This window comes from Ambystoma mexicanum, chromosome 12, assembly GCF_040938575.1.
Source record: "Ambystoma mexicanum isolate Mex_15411 chromosome 12, UKY_AmexF1_1, whole genome shotgun sequence".
NCBI classification, from domain to species: Eukaryota; Metazoa; Chordata; class Amphibia; order Caudata; family Ambystomatidae; genus Ambystoma; species Ambystoma mexicanum.
In genome coordinates this window covers 434,353,243-434,372,088 of record NC_090936.1, presented here as the reverse complement: position 1 = coordinate 434,372,088, position 18,846 = coordinate 434,353,243, and the positions used below count along the sequence as shown (strand labels likewise).

Sequence of the window (18,846 nt, the reverse complement as noted above, 5' to 3'; positions counted from 1 at the left end):
TTCTCTGTATTTTTAGATTTAGCAGTAAGTAAGGCCTCTCGATTAGTATATCGTACCCTTTTTCTGGAATGTTTAATCAATTTATGAGGATAACCTCGATTTAGCAGCCTAGCCTGTAGCACATCTGCATGTGCATTAAATTGCATGATATTAGAACAATTACGGCGCAGAGATAGAATGCCTAGAGTCTTCGACCCTTTCATTTTTTTAAAAAAGAGGGAGAACAAGAGAAAGTAGAAACATTGCAGCTAAAAATGCAGAGGAATATAAAAAAGCAAATGCTAAAATCATGTCAAGGTATAAGAATTTCATGGTAGGTCACAAAAATAAAAAACGGGCGAGTACCGTTCTGAGTACCGCTTACCCGCACTACCTGCTGTTCCTGCTCTTGCTTGGAAACTCAAACTTTGGACTTTGCCAATTACGAAGGGTCAGCCTGGTCAGCCTTGTTTGTTTGTGGCGCCAGAGCCACGCCCACTTTTGCTGTTGAGCTCATCCCGCCCAAATTGCACAGCGATTGGCCGCGGCTGTGAACTGCATTTGTTACATATTGAACGCGCACAGCACTCGCGCACACACACACACGGGCGAGTACCGGTCTGAGTACCGCTTACCCGCTTTGCCATGGTGAAGGTGACCAGTCCTCAGTTTAATGTTAGTAGGTACGTGCCCTATAAAGTTGTAGTTGAAGTGGGTGCTTTCAAGCTTGTGTCTGTAGTACTACCCACGACATTTTTTTGCTTTGAATTCTTGTGCCTTTACTATGTACAAACGTGGTCGGCTGTACTCATTGAAATCCGATATGCCTCCAACTGTTAATGTATGTAACAGCTTTGATGGAAATCTAAATAATTTGAAGAAAAAAATGATTTCCCACAAGTCTATTGTGCTTTCACCTTGCCCATGCAAGCCTAGGGGCGCGCGTACTGCGGCATTTAACTCCACAAATTTGTCTACCCCAAAACAAGGTGTCCAGTTGGAAGCCCAAACATTGAAGCCACTTAACACACATAGTAATGTTGGCTTACCTTTGCATCATCCCCTTATAAGAAGTGTGGTGGGTTTGACTGCCCCTCGAGACCTGTCTGATAATACGATGTTAAACTCGCCTTGTTAGATTCCTCCCCAAATGGCTGAACGTAACATCGAATCTACCATGACAACTGAATTTACAACAGATGACACGGACAATCAAGAGGTCTCCCTCTAAGCGAGCCAGTGTGAATCCTCGATATCGATTTGCAGCCCGCAAAATTCCTTACGAAATGTGTCACATGGGCTTCCGTCATCGGTCCACCCATTATCAGCAATTTCATATGTACATCGAACGCGGCGCCGTCCCATTGCGCGACCCCAGGTTAATTCTTCCGATACTCAGCCTTTTCTGTTACAGACTACACTGACAGCAATTAACACCACACTACTATCCATGTTTAAACTATTTGAAGCTTTAGATGCTAAAATAGCTAAACAAGAATCTAAGCTAGATGATTTACTGTCATGGACTCAACAGGTGAGACCGGGCCCGCAAGCCTTACCTCACTTACGAGTGGAAAAGCCATGTGTTGATCTAACCTACTGTCCGATTGCTCAAGAGTTACCCCTTCCTACTGACGGTCCCCAACCAGTGTTGCCCATTATTACCCATTTAATTACTTCAAGTCCTGAAAAACTGCCCCCTGTCCAGATAACAACAAGCAATAACTCCTGGCTTAGTGTACAGGACTCAATAGTAACCCGATCTCACGATGGGTAACATGCAACCTATCTTGACTGGTACTGCTCCCACAATTCATAACGCCCCCCTAATTCCTTCAAAAAACAAGAATAAAAGAGCAGCAAATAAAAAAAAAATATGCCATCTGCGAGAGTCACAAAAGTGTCACTCTATGCCTTTTTTTAAAAAAATCACTATGATCTGTCCCGAGGTCTCAGATGTTCCATCTATTGACCCAGTTGTCCCATCTCAAAGCTCTAATGTTTTCTTGATGCCCGTTGGGCAAGCCCCTGCTGTTAGTCCTGCGATACATGAGCCATTGGATGACTTGGTTGAAGTGCTTGAAAGTGACTAACGATAAAACAATAAAAATCAAGATCCGATTACGACTCGGACAACAGTTGCACCCATAAGTAATTTGCTGCAAGTGCCCAGTGTAATCGAAATTAACTCACAAAGATCCATTATCCTGAGTGAAATGCGTAAAGCACTAGATTCATATATGGATGAACGTGGCCTGCACAAGAATGACCAACTAAAGAAGCCAGCCACTGATACCCAAGCAAAATCTGTAACCTGGACCAGTCCGGTGGTACAACAATCAAACCCACTGAACCCAATAAATAATGGTGGCCAGCATGGGATTATACAGGCTTCCTGCCCGACTCCTTTAAATTCCAAATACAATCTGGAAAGAAACGATATCCCTTCTAGTAATAACGGGACGAAAAATATTAACATCACGCAATCTCGCCACCCAGCTTCCTTAGCCCCTGATGGTCATACCCTAATTTTAAAATGCCACGAGGGCCCATACCCCACATATAATCTAAATGGACAAAGTGTATTGAATATTTTCAGTGATGTCTTAGAACTGGAGGATTAAACATCACATGACATCGCCCAAGTAGAATACATCACTGATGCCTCCACTGCGACTGAGAGACTATGGATCCCCTCAGGCAGAGTGCTAAATACAATATGGTTGGCTAAGATGACCTTATTTGACATGGGATTCTTACTTGCTCAAGACCCTGATCGCATGGAAAAACGTGAGGAGGTATTCTCTGACCACCAACCTCAAATATACATTAGCTCACGTGATGATATGCATACAACTAGGAATTAACCATTAACCTTGCCACAGACCCAAGATCTTAAGATCCCTTGTTGGAATACACGAGGCCACGCTCACTTGCATACTTCCATAAAATCATTAGATGACTGCTATAATTGCTCTTTAAGAAACTTGGCATTTGGAATCCCCCACCTGGGATAACTTTGATGATGTATTGCTGCCTGCAAAGATGGGATCTCGTGGACGGCAGGTTTGATGGTAGCCGTTAACAAGAAATGCGGACTTAAAATCGAAGCATGGATGCATGTTACCATCTGCATGCAATTAGTGAAAATCACATGTGCTAACCATGTAATAGCTTTTATTAACATTTACCGTAACCCGGCAGGGCTGTCTGATGTGGGTTTTTTTAGGGCTTAACTGGGCTACTAGACCTAATATCTGCAACTGCTGGGTGGGCGATTTAAATATGGACTGTCTGCCTCTTGATAACAAAAGCAAGACGAAGGCCGCCTCCACCTGGTCCTGCCTTATGACTGAACGAAATATGCGAGTTGTAAATGGTGCAGTGGAACGAGATATACCCCTGAATCCCAGGTGGCAGCGTGATCTATGTCAAAGTATCATTGATTATATTTATGTCGAACAATCTATGTTTAGTAGAATTGCTCTGTTCGAGATAATTCCGCAGTCACAAAGTGATCACCATCTTCTTTCACTACTGCTTAACTGATCAATTGCTCCCTCTCCTAACCAATGGATGAACCAACAACTACTGGTTAATAACACCAACAATCGCTTAAAATGGTCTCATGGAAACTTAATGAAATTTTCACATGCAATAAATAGACCAGATAACTCACATAAACTGATCGAATATATCGATTTCTTGGAACCACTTAAAAACACAATTGTGCCAAATCCAAACGGTAGAATCCACAAGCATTCGTTTGACCCTGCAATTAAGTTACGTAAGGCTCACGATCGTAAAGATAAGAGGCAAATCATAGCTCTAAATAATGTTAACACCAATAATGCCTTGAAAACAGCCAAATGTAAATACTTGAACTGGATTCGTGGCCGTCGAGCATGGATCTTCCAACAAGATCGTGAATGTATGCTTACTTCTCTTCGTTCAAAAAACTCAGCCAAAATTTGGCGATTACTTAACTTTCGCTCAAATTCGTCACAAGCACACGCCCAAACAGGAGCCGATTGGATATCACACTTCTCTAATTTGTATAGAGATCCAAATTGTAAGCCTAAGGTTTATAAGAATCAATCCACTGTCTCTTGGAATATCCACTGCTCACCTTCCTTACTTGAAGAGTTGATCCACAAATTAAGCTCATCCAGAGCTGCTGGACCTAATGGGCTTCACAATGCTATCCTTAAAGAAAACCCAAGGCTCTGGGCCAAGAATCTTAACGCAATTTTCCAACAAGTGATGGCCCGCTGTAAACTGCCAGCATCCTGGTTAAGTTCGGTAATAGTCCCAATATATAAGAAAGGTGACCGTTCAAATCCTCGAAATTACCGTCCGATGCTCCAGGAAAACATTTTACGAAGCTGCTTTTGGAAGAATTTAACAACTGGACAGAAACTAGTGGTAAGAGAGACCACCAACAAACAGATTTTGTCGTGGGTCTAGGTACCTGTGTTAACCTCTTAACCCTTAATGCAATAAAGGCCCATTGTCAAACGCATAAACAATCAATCAGTTTATTTTGCGTTCATCGATTTACATGCCGCTTTTGATTCTGTATGCCGTGCTTTATTAATGGTGAAATTAAAAAGAGACAGCTGCCCCCAGTGCTCCAAGATATCATCCATGCGTTTCATGCCGAAAAGTCGATTCGTATAAGATTAACACTGGCAGGCCTGTTGTCTGCTCCCATTAAGACAGCACAAGGTCTAAAACAAGGTTGCTTACTAGCTGCGGCAAAATTCAACTATTTAATAAACAATCTAAGTTCGGCCTTTCTGCAGATTCCATCTGATGCCCCAGTCCTTAGAGGGCAAAAAATCACCAATTTGAATTACGCTGACGATATAGTTCTTATATCAAAAACGCCGAAAGGTTTACAGAATCTTCTTGATGCATTTAACTTCTATCTACTTATGAGCCAGCTGGTAGTTAACACCAAGAAAACCCAGATTGTAGCATATTATGCAACTAGACCCCATAAGAACAAATTCAAGTGGTCAATAAATAACATACCTTTAGAAATTGTGACAACATATTCCTATCTGGGCATGTATTTTGAAGGCTCAGTCAAATTATGTAGCCAGGTGGAGCGCATGGAGGCAAAGCTGAACACGGCTATATCTCAGACAAAAATTATACAATACAAGTTTGGGAAATTCACTATAAAACCTGCAATAATCTTCTGGACCATGAAAGTAATTCCCTCAATTTTATATGGAGCGGAAACTCTTTTGAACTGTAAAAATGTAAACTTTGACAGAATTGAAGCAAAATTCTGGAGGGCGGTGCTCACTTTGCCTCAATGTGTACCTGGCCCTTGCTTGTGCTATGAGCTGGGCCTAATCTCTATGCACACAGTCTATATATGGCAATGCTGTATGTTGCTTCATAAATGTTTAATGGCAAATCAAAAAGCAAATATGTTACTGATAATCGCTGATTATATGTTAACTTCAGACAAGAATTTTGCAAAACAATGGGTTGACTCATGTTTAGAAAGTTTAGCAAATGCTAATGTATCAATTCACATGCTAATAACCAATCCAGAGAAGTCAAAAAAACATATATATCAACTAGATTGGACCACTACGTTAGACAAATGTCAAAAGTATCGCCAGCTATGTAAGTTTCGGTTTTGGCCTAAAGTGGTAAAAAGTCCAGAGGCATATCTATTAAAATTTCCCTCTGTAACATTAAAGCAGGTTTTTTGAGAGCACGATTTGACCTATGGCCTATCTACCAAGTTCAAGTAAGACGAAATTTGAGATATAAAGAGCTTGTGTCTTGTAGATTTTGCATGGACTCTAACTCGATTGAATCTTTAGAACACCTGGTTTGCTATTGTGCTCAGCTAACTGCTATAAGGCTAGTTCATTTCTCAAAAGTGATTCCTATCTTAGAAATAGTTGACCAAGATATGCGTTGGTCCTTTTTACTGTGTTCTAACAACTATCTGGTACATATAGCATTGACACATTTTTTAATTTCTTTGAATCTTGGAAATCTTGTATGTGAAGAAGTTACATTGACTCAAGCAGTGATTTCGTTGACCTGACATTTAGAAATGGGATAATCAATTGATCCACAAAGCCAGTTTTATGAACTATTTGTATGTATCATTCCTTTTTCTTTGTTTGTTTTATTTCTACTTATTTTATTCATATTGTGTATATACATGAGATGATTGTTATATAGAAAGTTTATATTTGGTTGCTGAGACAGTATATTGTATACTGAATTGTTTATTTTTTAATAAGTATACATTTGTATATTGAAAAGTTGTTTTATAACAGCTAAAACAATAAAAAAACACAAAAAGAAAATGAACAGATGTTGAGGACTTTAACAACAAAAGCTAGTCCGCACATATGGCAACTGCTAAGGGAGGGGGTGAATGTGGATAGCAATCCCCATACACTTGACAGTATTGGACGAGGAGGGCTGGGTGAAGCACTTCTCGACATTGTCCCAATGTGAAAAGCACGAATCAGAAACAGAAGTTGAACATCACCCAGGTATGTCAAGTCGGAATATCGAACTTTTAGATATAAAAATAGCCATACAAAAACTTAGCACATCAAGGGCCCATGGGCCTGATGTCATCTCCAATGCCACGCTTAAATAATCACTTGAGAAATGGGCTTGGATACTGCATAAAATCTATGAGCAGATAAGCAGAACAGGAAAAATTCCTGATTCCTGGAAAAAGTCCATAATATTCTGTGTGTTCAAAAAAGGAGATGGGTTAAAAGGCGAAAACTATAGACCTCTGGCCCTGGTAGACTCAGCTGGTAAAATCTACACGAGATTTATATTAGCAGCCTTTGAAAAATGGTCTAATGAAAACAATTTGAAAGATAAAAACCAAGCAGGTTTCATAGCTGGTGTGGGCACGGCTCCCAACCTCCTGATTATGCAAGCGCTCAAAAAGCAAGCAATCAATACCAAGAAACCCATATATGCGGCCTACATCGATTATAAACAGTATCCCGGTTCGAACTATGGGATAAATTAAAACAAGCTGAATGCCCCGCCCAGCTGTTTAACCGAATCCAATAGTTCCATTCAGGAACCTCTATAAGAGTTAAACTAAATAGTGAAGGACACTTAACTATATCTATTCTAACGAATACTGGATTGAAACAGGGGTGCTTGCTGGCTTCAACTCTTTTTTAAATGTTTACATCAGTGATGTGGGGAGTCACCTTAGGAGAGCCAGATCCTTTCCGCCCAAAATCAACCAAACTACGATAAGTCATCTGCTATATGCAGATGACTTGACAATAATAGACCAAACTCTGAAAGGCTTGCGAAGATCATTGTGGGAATTGGAAACCCATGCCAGGTGGAATCATTTAAGAATAAACCCTGAGAAATCAAATGTAATGATGGGCGCTAAAGAAATGAGCTCTAAGAAACGAAACCAAGATAAAATAAAATATTTGGGAATCAATATGAACACCAATAAAAATGATCTACCGTATAAAGAAGACTTGAAATATAAAATGAACAATCTATGCCCGCAAGCTAAAATGATACAAAGGAAATATGGGAAATTTACAGACATCCCTAGCATTACATACAAAGGGTTGTACCCATCGTAACATACGGAGCAGCCAGTAGGACTCTCCAAGATCAGCCTTGATAGATAGCATTGGAGGGCACATTTTGGAAGACCCTGTTGTCTATACCAAAAAGCTTCCCAATGCAAATCCTTCGGCACAAATTAGGATTGATCTCCTTGGAAGTTGTAGCGAAATGGAATATGTTAATGCTTTGCGCAAAATGTAAAAATAAAGCGAAGTATGAGAACACAGTAATAGGTATTGGAACACAGGCATTTAGGGAAGTAGGAAATTACATGATAAATACATGGGAAAGAAATTGCGAAGAAATAATGATCAATGCAGACACCTGTGAGAACCTCCTAGCATCTGACCCTAACCGTGCCAAATTAAAAGTGTGGGAGGCAGACTGGATAAAAACGATAGCAGATTGTGAGAAATATCAAGTATTCCAGAAACAACATACAGAAAGAAGAAGAAAAAAAAACATTCCCGAATATTGCAGGAAACATCCTGACATACAATATAGAATTAAGATAATGAGATTTAGATTCGATCTATGGGCAACTAAAACAAGAACAGCTATGTGGGACAAGTAGAAAACTTTAAATACAATCTGCATCTATTGTGATAAAAGTGAAGAGACACTAAAACACATAATGCTAGACTGCGAAGCATTGGAGTGTATTAGGCAATTATTTTTCCATAAATACTTCAATGAGTATCGTGCCCTAGACAAAAATATGGTGTGGATGATGTTGCGAAATGCACAGAGCATATCTCTCAATTTATCAACTATGAGACGCTTAGAGAAAATTAAACTAAATGGGCATGCACAGCAACACAGCTGCAAAGAGATATAATTCACACAAACATATGTCTTATGGTGCATGAATCACAAAGCACTGATTACTATTGGAATCCTCCTTTCTTTTGTTGGATCAAACAGAAAATAGCAACAGTACTTCTTGTATTGTCAAATTATGGATTAATGTCTGTAGATACGTATAAGCACCTCAAGAACATTGGAAGATCTCCATTGTAGACATACTCGGTAGTTATTGCAATGTGCGGCTGAATTGTTTTGCCTAATCTTTAACTTTTGCCTTTTCTTACTCTTTTACTATTTTCTTATTTTAACTAAGTTTCTTACCTCGTTTGATAGTTGATTGAAATTACATGCGAATAGATGATGCCATGCTAAAGAGATGTAAACAATATACAAAGCTTTTAATTTGTGTATTATAAAAGAATATTTGAAAAGTTGTTTTGCAACTAAATCAAAATACATTTTTTTTTAAAAAAAAGATGAGGATTTCGCAGTCTGGGAACTATTATTCTTATAAAGTTCCTCATCGCTGGTGGAAAGAAAGAGGTCGCTACCCTCGAATGGAAGGTCCAATATGTGCTCCTGGACATCCAGATTGAATTTGGTAGCCCGCAACTAGACCGTCCTCCTCATGTCTGTGGTGATGCAGATGGCACGGACTGAGTTGTCTATATGCGCCACTGTGGACTCCATGATGTCTTGAGCCGCCATCTTTGCTTCTGCCAGCCCCGCCTTGAAGCTTGCCTAACTGTGTACCTAAAGATCATCTCCTCCTGGCCTAGCAGAGCAGAGGACAAGGTGGCTGAGGAAGACTGCAGCTTCGAGTAGATGGAGGCCGCGGCAATCACTGAAGAGTGTGGTTGAGGGTGAGCCGACAGCAAGAGCGTATCCCCCTCCAATTACCTGTGCTTGGTGTTGAGGTGCCGGTTGGTGGGATGCGCCTAATGGGGTTTAAGCCATCCCTTTTTGGCCAAGGCGACAATGTCCTTCTGCTTCAGAATCCCTGTTCTAGGAGCGGGGCGTAGAGCGAGGACCTTGGTCAGGACCTCCACCATGGTTCGTCAACCTCGGGTTGTGGAAGCCCCAAGTATTCGGCCACACCTGCAAGCCGTTCATGGAATGCTTTGAAAGAAGATGGGGTGTCGGGGTCTTCCTCCTCATCGGTGTCCACAAGGGTGTCCTGCTGGTCCGGACAGGTGGAGGAGTATTGGGCGCCGCAGGCTGAGGTGTGGAAACCAGAGCCTGCTGTGGAGGCTGGTATGGAACTGCCTGGGGTGCAGGAGGCAGAGGAGCCGGAAACCATGGGGGCCAGCGCGGGCAGCTGAGGCTGTGCGGGGGCCTGAGGCGCTGCAGCCATAGGAGGAATGACTATGGGCGCAGGTGGTTGGACCGGAGCTAACATGTCCCTGATCACATCCTGAAGTGTGAGGAATTTCTCAAAAAACCTGTCCTCATAGGCCAGTGGGGCGTAAGGTGGCGCAGGAGTAGGGCAGTTGCTGAGGTCTGGGTGTACTCTGCCTTGCTGCTTGTGGGATGTATCTGCCCTGAGACGCTGAAGGATATGCTGTAGGCCATGTACCTGATAAAGACCAGTCCCCACCTCAAAACTCGTTCTCCCACCTGCTCCACAAAGGGGGACAGTATTGGACGAGCGGCCATCTTCTCTGGCGTGGCAGCCATTTTGTTGGGCTGCATGCCACGTGCCTGCACCGTGGTGCTTGCCACGCTAGGCCTGGCCTCCTCCAAGACTCTTGGCGGTGGAGCTTGAGGCCTACCCTGCACCTCAGGACGGGGTCTGGTAGGAGTTGTTAGGCATAATACTGTACAGTGCCCTCAGGGACCACCACGCACAATTAAGACTATAGGTGGCGTGGCAATACAAGTTTTACCTTTGGTACAACCCTGTACTACTATGTTAAAGTGGTAGCAGTAGCGGAGCAGCCAGGCTTATCTCAAGAGTATATGAGCAGTAGAAGAGATTACACAAAGGGACCACAATTACTGTGACTCAAGCAACCACTGACTCAAGGTTTCAGGTAAAAAAATATAAGTACATTTACTTTAAAACCATTCGTTATCAACACAACACTTCTATTAAATTTAAAACCACACGTTAAATACACTACAACTGACCAATTCACGGTGCACGGTATGAATCAAGGTAAGTACCCTGTGTTTGAGAGAACCGGTGTTACGGAACAATACATGTTATCATGAATACGATTGCGATCATTTTTTGACACTTCGGTATACTAAATAAACGCGTATATGCGGCAAGAAATGCTACCGGGGCAAAAACACACTTAGCACCTGAGATACCCAAAGAGAGTTGGGGGCAAAAATCATAGGCAATATGTTAGTTAGGCAAACAGAATCGAAGAACACTCATGGACAGAAATGCAAGAGTCAAGAGGCCGGAGGCAGTGTCAAGTGGAACCGGGTTCCTGTGTCGAGGATCACACGTCGGATAGTTCGCGATTCAAAGTTGCCAAGAGTACTTTAGATATTGTCAAATGTTCGGAAGCAAAAGTTATAAGTTATAAATAGGGATTTCACCCAGGACACGGTACCTTTTCAAAGAAGAAGCTGGTGCCAAGGCAGTTGTTCCTGGTAGTTTCCTGTAGACCCACGATTCCTGGCTTCGGCACGAAGAAGGACGATGAAGAGGGTCTACACCACACAGGGATGAGGCCGGCAGCAGCGACAATGAATAAAAGGTGCGCTCCTTAAAAACAGAAGAGGCTCTTCAGGTGGCTATCATGACCACTACAGCAGTGTGCAGCGATTTCGACCGTGAAGGGGACCTGTGGTTGAAGAAGATGAGCTGGTTATCCCCACCAGGCTCAAGGGAAGACGACTCCGAACTGGATCTTCTATTAGTCGTTGAAGGGTAGATGGCTCAGGACTGATGCAGGGCTTCACCGGGACGGGATAGTTGTAGCAGTCGACCTCTCCTCCCCTTCTCTTCGGTTCCTTGTAGTTCCAGTGGCGACTCGACTTCTAGCCCAAGAGACCTGCCTTTTATGCGAAAATCCCCCATTCGCACAGCCTGGCTGTCAATCACCCAGCAGGGGGGTGGTCCAGCCCGGACAACCACCTCAGCCTATCATGAAAAAGTGCGACTTGGGTTTCCCATGTACCCTGTGCACATTCAGCCCACCTAGACACCTAGGCGCATTGAGGAGGGCTTCTTGGCAGAATCCCGCCAAAAGACAGTGAACAAAGAAGGCAAACCTGGTTTGCGCGCAAAGTAAAACACAAGAAGGAGTTTAACAAAAAGAAATGGCGAATAAACTGCACCGGAGCCAAATGAAAAAGTATTTGGTCAAGCGAGTTTAAGTTCAAGGCTAATACAATAGAATCCAATATTACCACGGTTATAGAAGATAACCGCGGTAGACAAATTAGGGTAGATACCACTGCCACCAGCCATGTCTAAATGTTAAAAGAGCGAAACAATGCTCTAGGAGGTACAGATAAAAAGGGCTAAGAGTTAACCCTTCCAGTACTCCATGTAAGATGGGGTGTACTGGATCTGTAGTTAATTTGACTAAGTAAAGTTAATGGTAACTTTACCCTTTTCTGGGGGACAGTAGTCAACCCTGTGTCACTGCACAGAAGGTGCTGGGTGACACACAAGAGAAGGGGTCTACTGAAGTGGTGTACTCCAGAGTCCACAATCACCAACAACAGGTACAAATACATAGCAAAACACAAGTAAGAGTGGGGGAAAAGCTCACACTCTTACCAAATGGAAAGAAATAAATCCAGAGATCCAGCAAAGCTGCTGAGGGACTCACTAGGTAAGGGACATAAGCCATAAAATGAGAATTCTCCCTAACAGGAGTTGTGCCTTTGGCTGTGTCACCAGTAGCGCTGCGTACAGGCACCCCCTAAGACATTTGTCCAGTAATGGGGTGTAGCCCCTCAGGTTGACACCCGGTAGACGAACCTTGCGGTCCCTCAGCGACATCACCAGCAGAATCTAGCGACCCCTCGGCCTGGCAGCCGGTAGCTGAAGTTGCCTCGGTAGGCATACTGGTGTTAGAACCTGGATGGCCCCTGCCGCTCAGACGCTTCGAGAAGGAGTCGCCCTTTTGGGGTGCGGATGAAAAGAGTGGTCCTACCTTGGGCCTTGACAAAGTCCTTCAAGTCCTCTGGAGGTGATCGTTCGAAGAGCTCCCTCCACTGAGCTAACCTGGTTCTTGAAAGCGTGCGGTGTAAGCCTGTCACACGCGGTACAACCCTCCGAGCCATGATGGGGGCAAGGCAGAGGAGGCAAAGACTGTGGGGGTCGGACGTAGGGAAGAGCCCTTCACAGGATGGACACCTGCTGAAGCCCAAAGATGTGGATGTGTGCCTGGGAGGAGCGTGGCGCCAGAGGACAGAGTACCTGATTAAAGACAAATGACAGAATACGGGGAGGAGCGCATGTTATTACAAGGCCAAAGCCAAACCCAGGAGCGCTGGTGAAAGCAGTCCCCTCCTGTTGATGCGGAAAAGAGGACTGTGGAGTGGCGCCAGTGGGCGGAGTCAGGGGAGCGCATGCTCCCAGGGCCGTGCCTCTAACTATAAAGGGAAACAAGATTTTTTCTGGTGAAAAAGGTTCCGTCTCCCGTCCTAGGGAGGGACGACGATACAGTATGGAGGAAAGGGGATGGGACGTACGAGTACCTGGAAGACTTCCCCATGGATATCAAACCCTGTCCCACGACCTTGGGGGGACTTTTCTTAAAGCAATCTGTGAGGGGAGCCTCTCATGCAAAGGCAAAAACTCTGGCTAGGATATTCTGCATTGAAAAACCTACAACAGTAGTAACTCACTCCCTCCACACTGGGGTCGCTCTCACTATTTCAATCACCATTTTCACCCACAGCTGTAGCTCTAACTAAGCATCAATCATCCGATTGTGGAAGGCCATCCATCACTGCAGAAAAATCTCCCTCCACCACCCTAACTACCCAAGAACACTAGATGAAGGAATATTTTCCTGCAATGAAAGTTCATTACAGATATGTGACATGTAGGCCCCAAAGAGGACTCCCTTAATCTCCCGAAAAAAAGAAGCAGCTAGATGGTAAAATCGCCAACCTCAACATCATGAAAGAGAACAGAAGGATTGGGGATACAACCTACAACTATATTCAGGACAGGGGATAGTAAAGGTGAAAAAAGAGCCCTATGTGCATCACATAGATTTAGCATAATGCCCCCAGTAAGAAATGTTCCAAAGTCTGAAAGGTATCCAAGAGCCCATTAGGGCGTTACATTGCAGTGACCCTCATTAAAAAAAAAACTCTGCAACGCAAACTCCCAAAACTTCAATGGCGAAATTCCTACAAATTCAAGACCTTCTAGAAAAAAAGAACACTACAATAACTATGAAACTGAATCAGCACCGAACAACTCATCCAGAATTTTCTGAACGCCTTCCAGCCTGATTGAATGCTAGCAACCCAGCAGCATGACACATACATGATTCACCGCCCAACTTCTACAAAGCTAAACGCAACAACCTGGCCTCTGCCAGATCTATAATCACTCCTTAATTCATCAATAGATTTAAGGTACTGCTTCACAAGCCTTCAAAACCACATACGTCAAGGCTTACTAACAATAAAACCCACAACTCAATAGACCCGGAGAGCTATGGGCCAGTCTCCAGCATAGCCTTTAAAAATCCTACACAGTTCATCTAAACGTCTGGATCACCTGGAGTGCAACATCATCATGATCAAGCAAGTACATTAAATCAAACTGACGAGGGACACCAAATCAATTTTCTCATCGTTGTAGGACATGCTTAAAACAAGCATTGGCAATGCTAATAGTTTGGACTTTTGTGTAGCCATGTGAAAGGCACTTTCCACGCCTTGCTGTAGTGGGGATAAATGGCGACTGATGGTATCAAGTGCACAATGCTGTGAATACTTGGGCATCTAATAGCGGTGCCTAGCGAAGGCCTAATACTTATATACAGGCCAAAACTGTTGGCTTTGCCAATGTTTAACAGGACTTCAGTGAAGGACACACAGTGCTTATACAATCGAGTGGTTTGACCTGGCAAATACATTTTTATTACAACAGTAGCAGGTTTACAGCTCCAAATGAGTCAATTCTCAGAAGACTGTGTTGAAAAAACACTGACTGGCACATCGAGTGCAAGGTTAGATGGTAAGATTTGATTAAAGCAAGCTCAAAGAGTTCCCATGAAGAGGTGTTTTGGGCGAGAAGGGGCAGAAACTGGGTGGGAATGGCCATAGAGTAATCTCTATGGCCATGGGCGGGAAAATAACCAAACATCAACAAGCTGTGTCTCCCTCCTCATATGCCATTTCTCCTTATCTGTACTCTAAAGCAATAGTTTTGCTCATGGGTGGTGCAAGCGCACCCAATAGCCCAAGCTAACAATGCCAACACTAACACACCAAATGCACTTCTCCTGGATAGGTCACCTGCCATCTACACCATCATTTACAAAATCCTCCTAAAAAGACCTGTTGATATCAGACTGGAAGTAATCACAATACACTGAAAAATAATGTTGCACTAAAACAGAAACAATAGCAGCAAAATGTAAACTTTCAAAACATTAACCACCACAGTATCACCTGCAGTTTAGCCCAACGGTCCATTATCACACCAGTACTATTCATCAGCTACATGACTTCTCAAGTCATCAACAAATCCGATTCAGTCTGCTACAAGTATGGAGCAAACCCTCAAGTTCTCAACAGCGTACCCATGCCTCAACTAAAAAACCTGCCTCAGAGATAGGAACACGTTTGGCAAACAATTAAGAAACTCAACCAAACTAAAAGTGAAATGATGATTTTTGGCTCCAAAACAACCTGGCCCACACACACATTCCTTAGCATGAAGGAATGCCAATGTGCCAGTTGCCAATATCAACAGTCCGTATCAGACAATTACCTTCCCATAAGCCCAGGCTAAATCTTTATGGCAGAGAAGCTGCGTTTTTCAAGCAACAGTGATCCGTCGCATCATTCCATACCTGGTGTTCCTACATCGAATCCTGGCAGTCATCGCCCTAGTACTTTTAATACTGAATCATGCCAACAGCCTTTACAAAGTCCCCTAGGAATACCTGTTAAGCAATCTCAAAAGAGGGCAAAACATAGCAGCAAGACTCCTCCTCAGCTAGGAATGATGGAATTACCCTGCTCCCCTGAACCTCAGTCAAAGCCAGCATGGAATTCAAAACCCTGTGCATCACACACCAATCTGTCCAGAGCAGGGACCCAGAATCCAACATGAAGTAATTAATTTGATACGTGCCACCTAAAAACACTCGGATCCAGCAATGTGGCACTAGTAACAGTTGCACACTTCCACCGGAAAAACAACAAGGGGGCTTCTCTTTATTTCCCGGCAACCAACCTAGAGAACACTATATATCACAAGGAATTATGCACCTTGGAAGACCACCTGACCTTTGAAAAATCACTCAAAGTCCAGATTCAATCAGATCTGTCTCAATTATATGTCCTCCATAACAGACAAAGGACATCAACGCCTGCCTTATTACATCCATAGTAGACACTGTTGAAATGCACTCGGCCGGTCTAATACCTACAACGTTGTACACAGAATTTCAAGACCTCAATTTTTCTGCAATATCGCTGTTACACCCATGGATTATCTGAACCCTACGTGGTCAATCGCACACAACTACTGACACAGGACTTCAAGATGTCAATATCTCATCCACAAGCACAAACCAGGTAGGGACAAGGTAACAAGAACATGCCTGAAAAACTGCAAAGACCAACCCCACTTTCTGAAAAATACCATCAGTCCAGCACATCCTTCCACCCTTCTAAAACTATTCATCAAATCAACTGACTCGCCTTTCCCTTTTCCCACCTTATATACATGAACCCCAACGCACACTGCCTGATAGCACCCCTGTAACAACACTGGCCAACACAGAGGCATGAGGAGGCTGCCACACAACTCTGCAACACTCGTACCCCTACTGGACAACTCATCTTCTAAATAAGTCACCCTACCGGTTTGACTAGACTAATAGGAAAATGATCTTCGTGTGTCCCCTCTGGATACACAGATACCAAAGGGTCACCTCCATAAATTTCCAATAAATATACAACTCACAGGAATCGGTTACTCCTGGCCTACACACAGGATGGATTCATGCAGGATTCACACCTGCATCGCTTCTACACTTCTCTTCTGGAATCATACATCAATAGGCTGCTAAAAATGAAGCACCAAATACCACCACTATCTATCACACCAACTAGCAAATGTGCTCACAATAGCGACTAAGTAGCTTGAACAATCCCTGCCAATCTCACAACCAACAACGCTGTTCACACCATGAAACAGTCTACTGAGCCATGCATGCTCGTGCGGCATAACTCGTCTTCAGGCTACCGAGTACAAAAGTCCCACGTGGGTCTCTCTTAAGGCAAAACATAAAACGCCACATACTCGGCCCTAACTAAACTAACCTAGAATCAGACTATCATGAAGAAGACAGTTGCTTCTGTTCTGCACACGTAAACACCTCCAGTTGTGTGCCTTGCTGCTCCCTCTTGTCCTACTTATTGTAACAACTCCCTCCCTTACAGAACCTAGGTGCAAGGGACAGCCAAAATGGCATAGGTCTTGCTATATAAGAACCATTACATACTGATAAATGTTCTTTGAAACGAAAAACAATTTCTCCTCCTTTTTTGTATCCTTTTAGTGTTCAAATAGTTTCCTACAAAATGCTTGATGGGTTAATCAATTAATGCTTTCTAAATGAAATGCTTTGGACATGGACAATTATCAGCTTAGCACTTAACAGGTTATTTAATCTGGTAAAAAACCATTGACTTGGTGAATTGAATTAACCAATTTCTGCATAAAAAAGCAAATGCATTTACAGTGTTTAAAAATAAATCTTACTTGTCCCTCAATCTGTGCAGTTCTTTCTTAAGGTCCTCATCCTCAATATCAGATTCATTATCACTACTCATATAGGAAGAATTGAAAGAGTTGCTTAGGCTCTGTGCAACCAAGCTGATCTTTGAACCGGTGGGCTGTGGAGAAACTGGGCTGCATAAGTGGTTGTCTCGGTGCTCTTTTGCCATCTCATTCAGGAAGGCCATTTCCAGCTCAGATGATGGTCCATTTAGGTGCAACATTAGACAGCTCTCAACTGGCTCAGACATCCTTCTTTTTGGCGATGGAAGAATAACTTGCTCAGAGTTCATGGTTTGGCGTTCTTTGTCTGTCCTGCAGGTAACTTCATCTTTAGTCCTTGACACAGAAAATCGACCAACTTGATCAGTTGCTGTTGTTGTCACCTGAAAACGCCCAACCTTAGTTGAACAACCTTCCTCCTTTGTACTATGAATTTTAGGCAAAAGCACACCGTCTACAGCATCGGAGGCTGATCTTCCAGTGGAGGTCTTCTTCACGAGAGTACTCTCTGGGCTGCTACCTGACAGCGAAGAAGAACTTGAAGAACTGGTGGCTAAAGTGCGAACTGGTTTTATGTTCTCCTGTCTCAATTCTTCATCCACTGCAACAGATACCTACAAGCAAAAAGACAAAGCTGAAACAAGTTAGTAGCACCTTTGATAATAGTGCATATTAAAGGCAATAGTGTGCAGTGAACAGTAATAATTCAGAAGCAGCCTCACAAAGGATCCCTCAAACTAAACTTATTCAACTCCACAGGGCAGTTTCAATAACATATCCAATGTGTTAATTTGCATATTGGACTGCTTAGCTGTGTACATAAGCTGTGGCGCAATCACTTGTGCAAAGTTTGGCATTTTAGGTTTTGGTGCTAGTAAGGTGCTGGTCCATCAGTGAAATGTTGTCAACACTGTGTTCATGTTGTTTCCACAGATATTTATAGTCAAGACTAATGTAAAGGTAAACTCCAGTCAGTTGCCCTTTAAACGCATAATGCACATAGTTGTATGCCAACTACATTTCTTTCTGTATAAACCTGCCTCTTTAAGGCATGCTTTAGCTTTTACATGCAACCTCAAATGTACACTTCCCTAAATGAGACTTCCCCTGCAATTGAAGCCAGCTGTATGCAAGTAAAAGAGCACTCGTGATACTACAAACAGGTGTTGACGGGCAGTAGTAGAGTACAAACTGCAATTTATCAACAGCCATAGTCATTTAGAGATACTAGAACAGTTGCATTTGTTGTGTAGTTTGGTTGAGCGAGAGCCACGGCTCAAGTGCAGCATACAGGAGAAAGCAGTTTATGCAAAATGTTCTCGATTGGAATACTACATCTATAAAGACAGATCAGTTTAATAGAATTATTTAGATGCTGAAGTGAAAACAACAATTTGTTAACATAGGTTCATTAAACCGCTGTAGAGAAAACATATTACTACTAGTTCCACTTTAACTACAGCCTTCCAACAGTGGTACCACATGCCAGGTAT

The 18,846-nt window shown here is 42.9% G+C and overlaps 1 protein-coding gene across 8 annotated transcripts in view; it reads right to left on the bottom strand.

The window, feature by feature from the left end:
* The window catches only part of WNK1 (WNK lysine deficient protein kinase 1), a 2,404,646-nt gene that overhangs the window by 426,893 nt on the left and 1,958,907 nt on the right, over positions 1-18,846 (bottom strand). For all 8 annotated transcript variants that reach the window (XM_069628604.1, XM_069628602.1, XM_069628603.1 and 5 more), the window contains one exon: positions 17,336-17,967. In XM_069628604.1, coding sequence (XP_069484705.1) covers positions 17,336-17,967 — 632 coding nt within the window. The remainder of the gene's footprint in view (positions 1-17,335; positions 17,968-18,846) is intronic.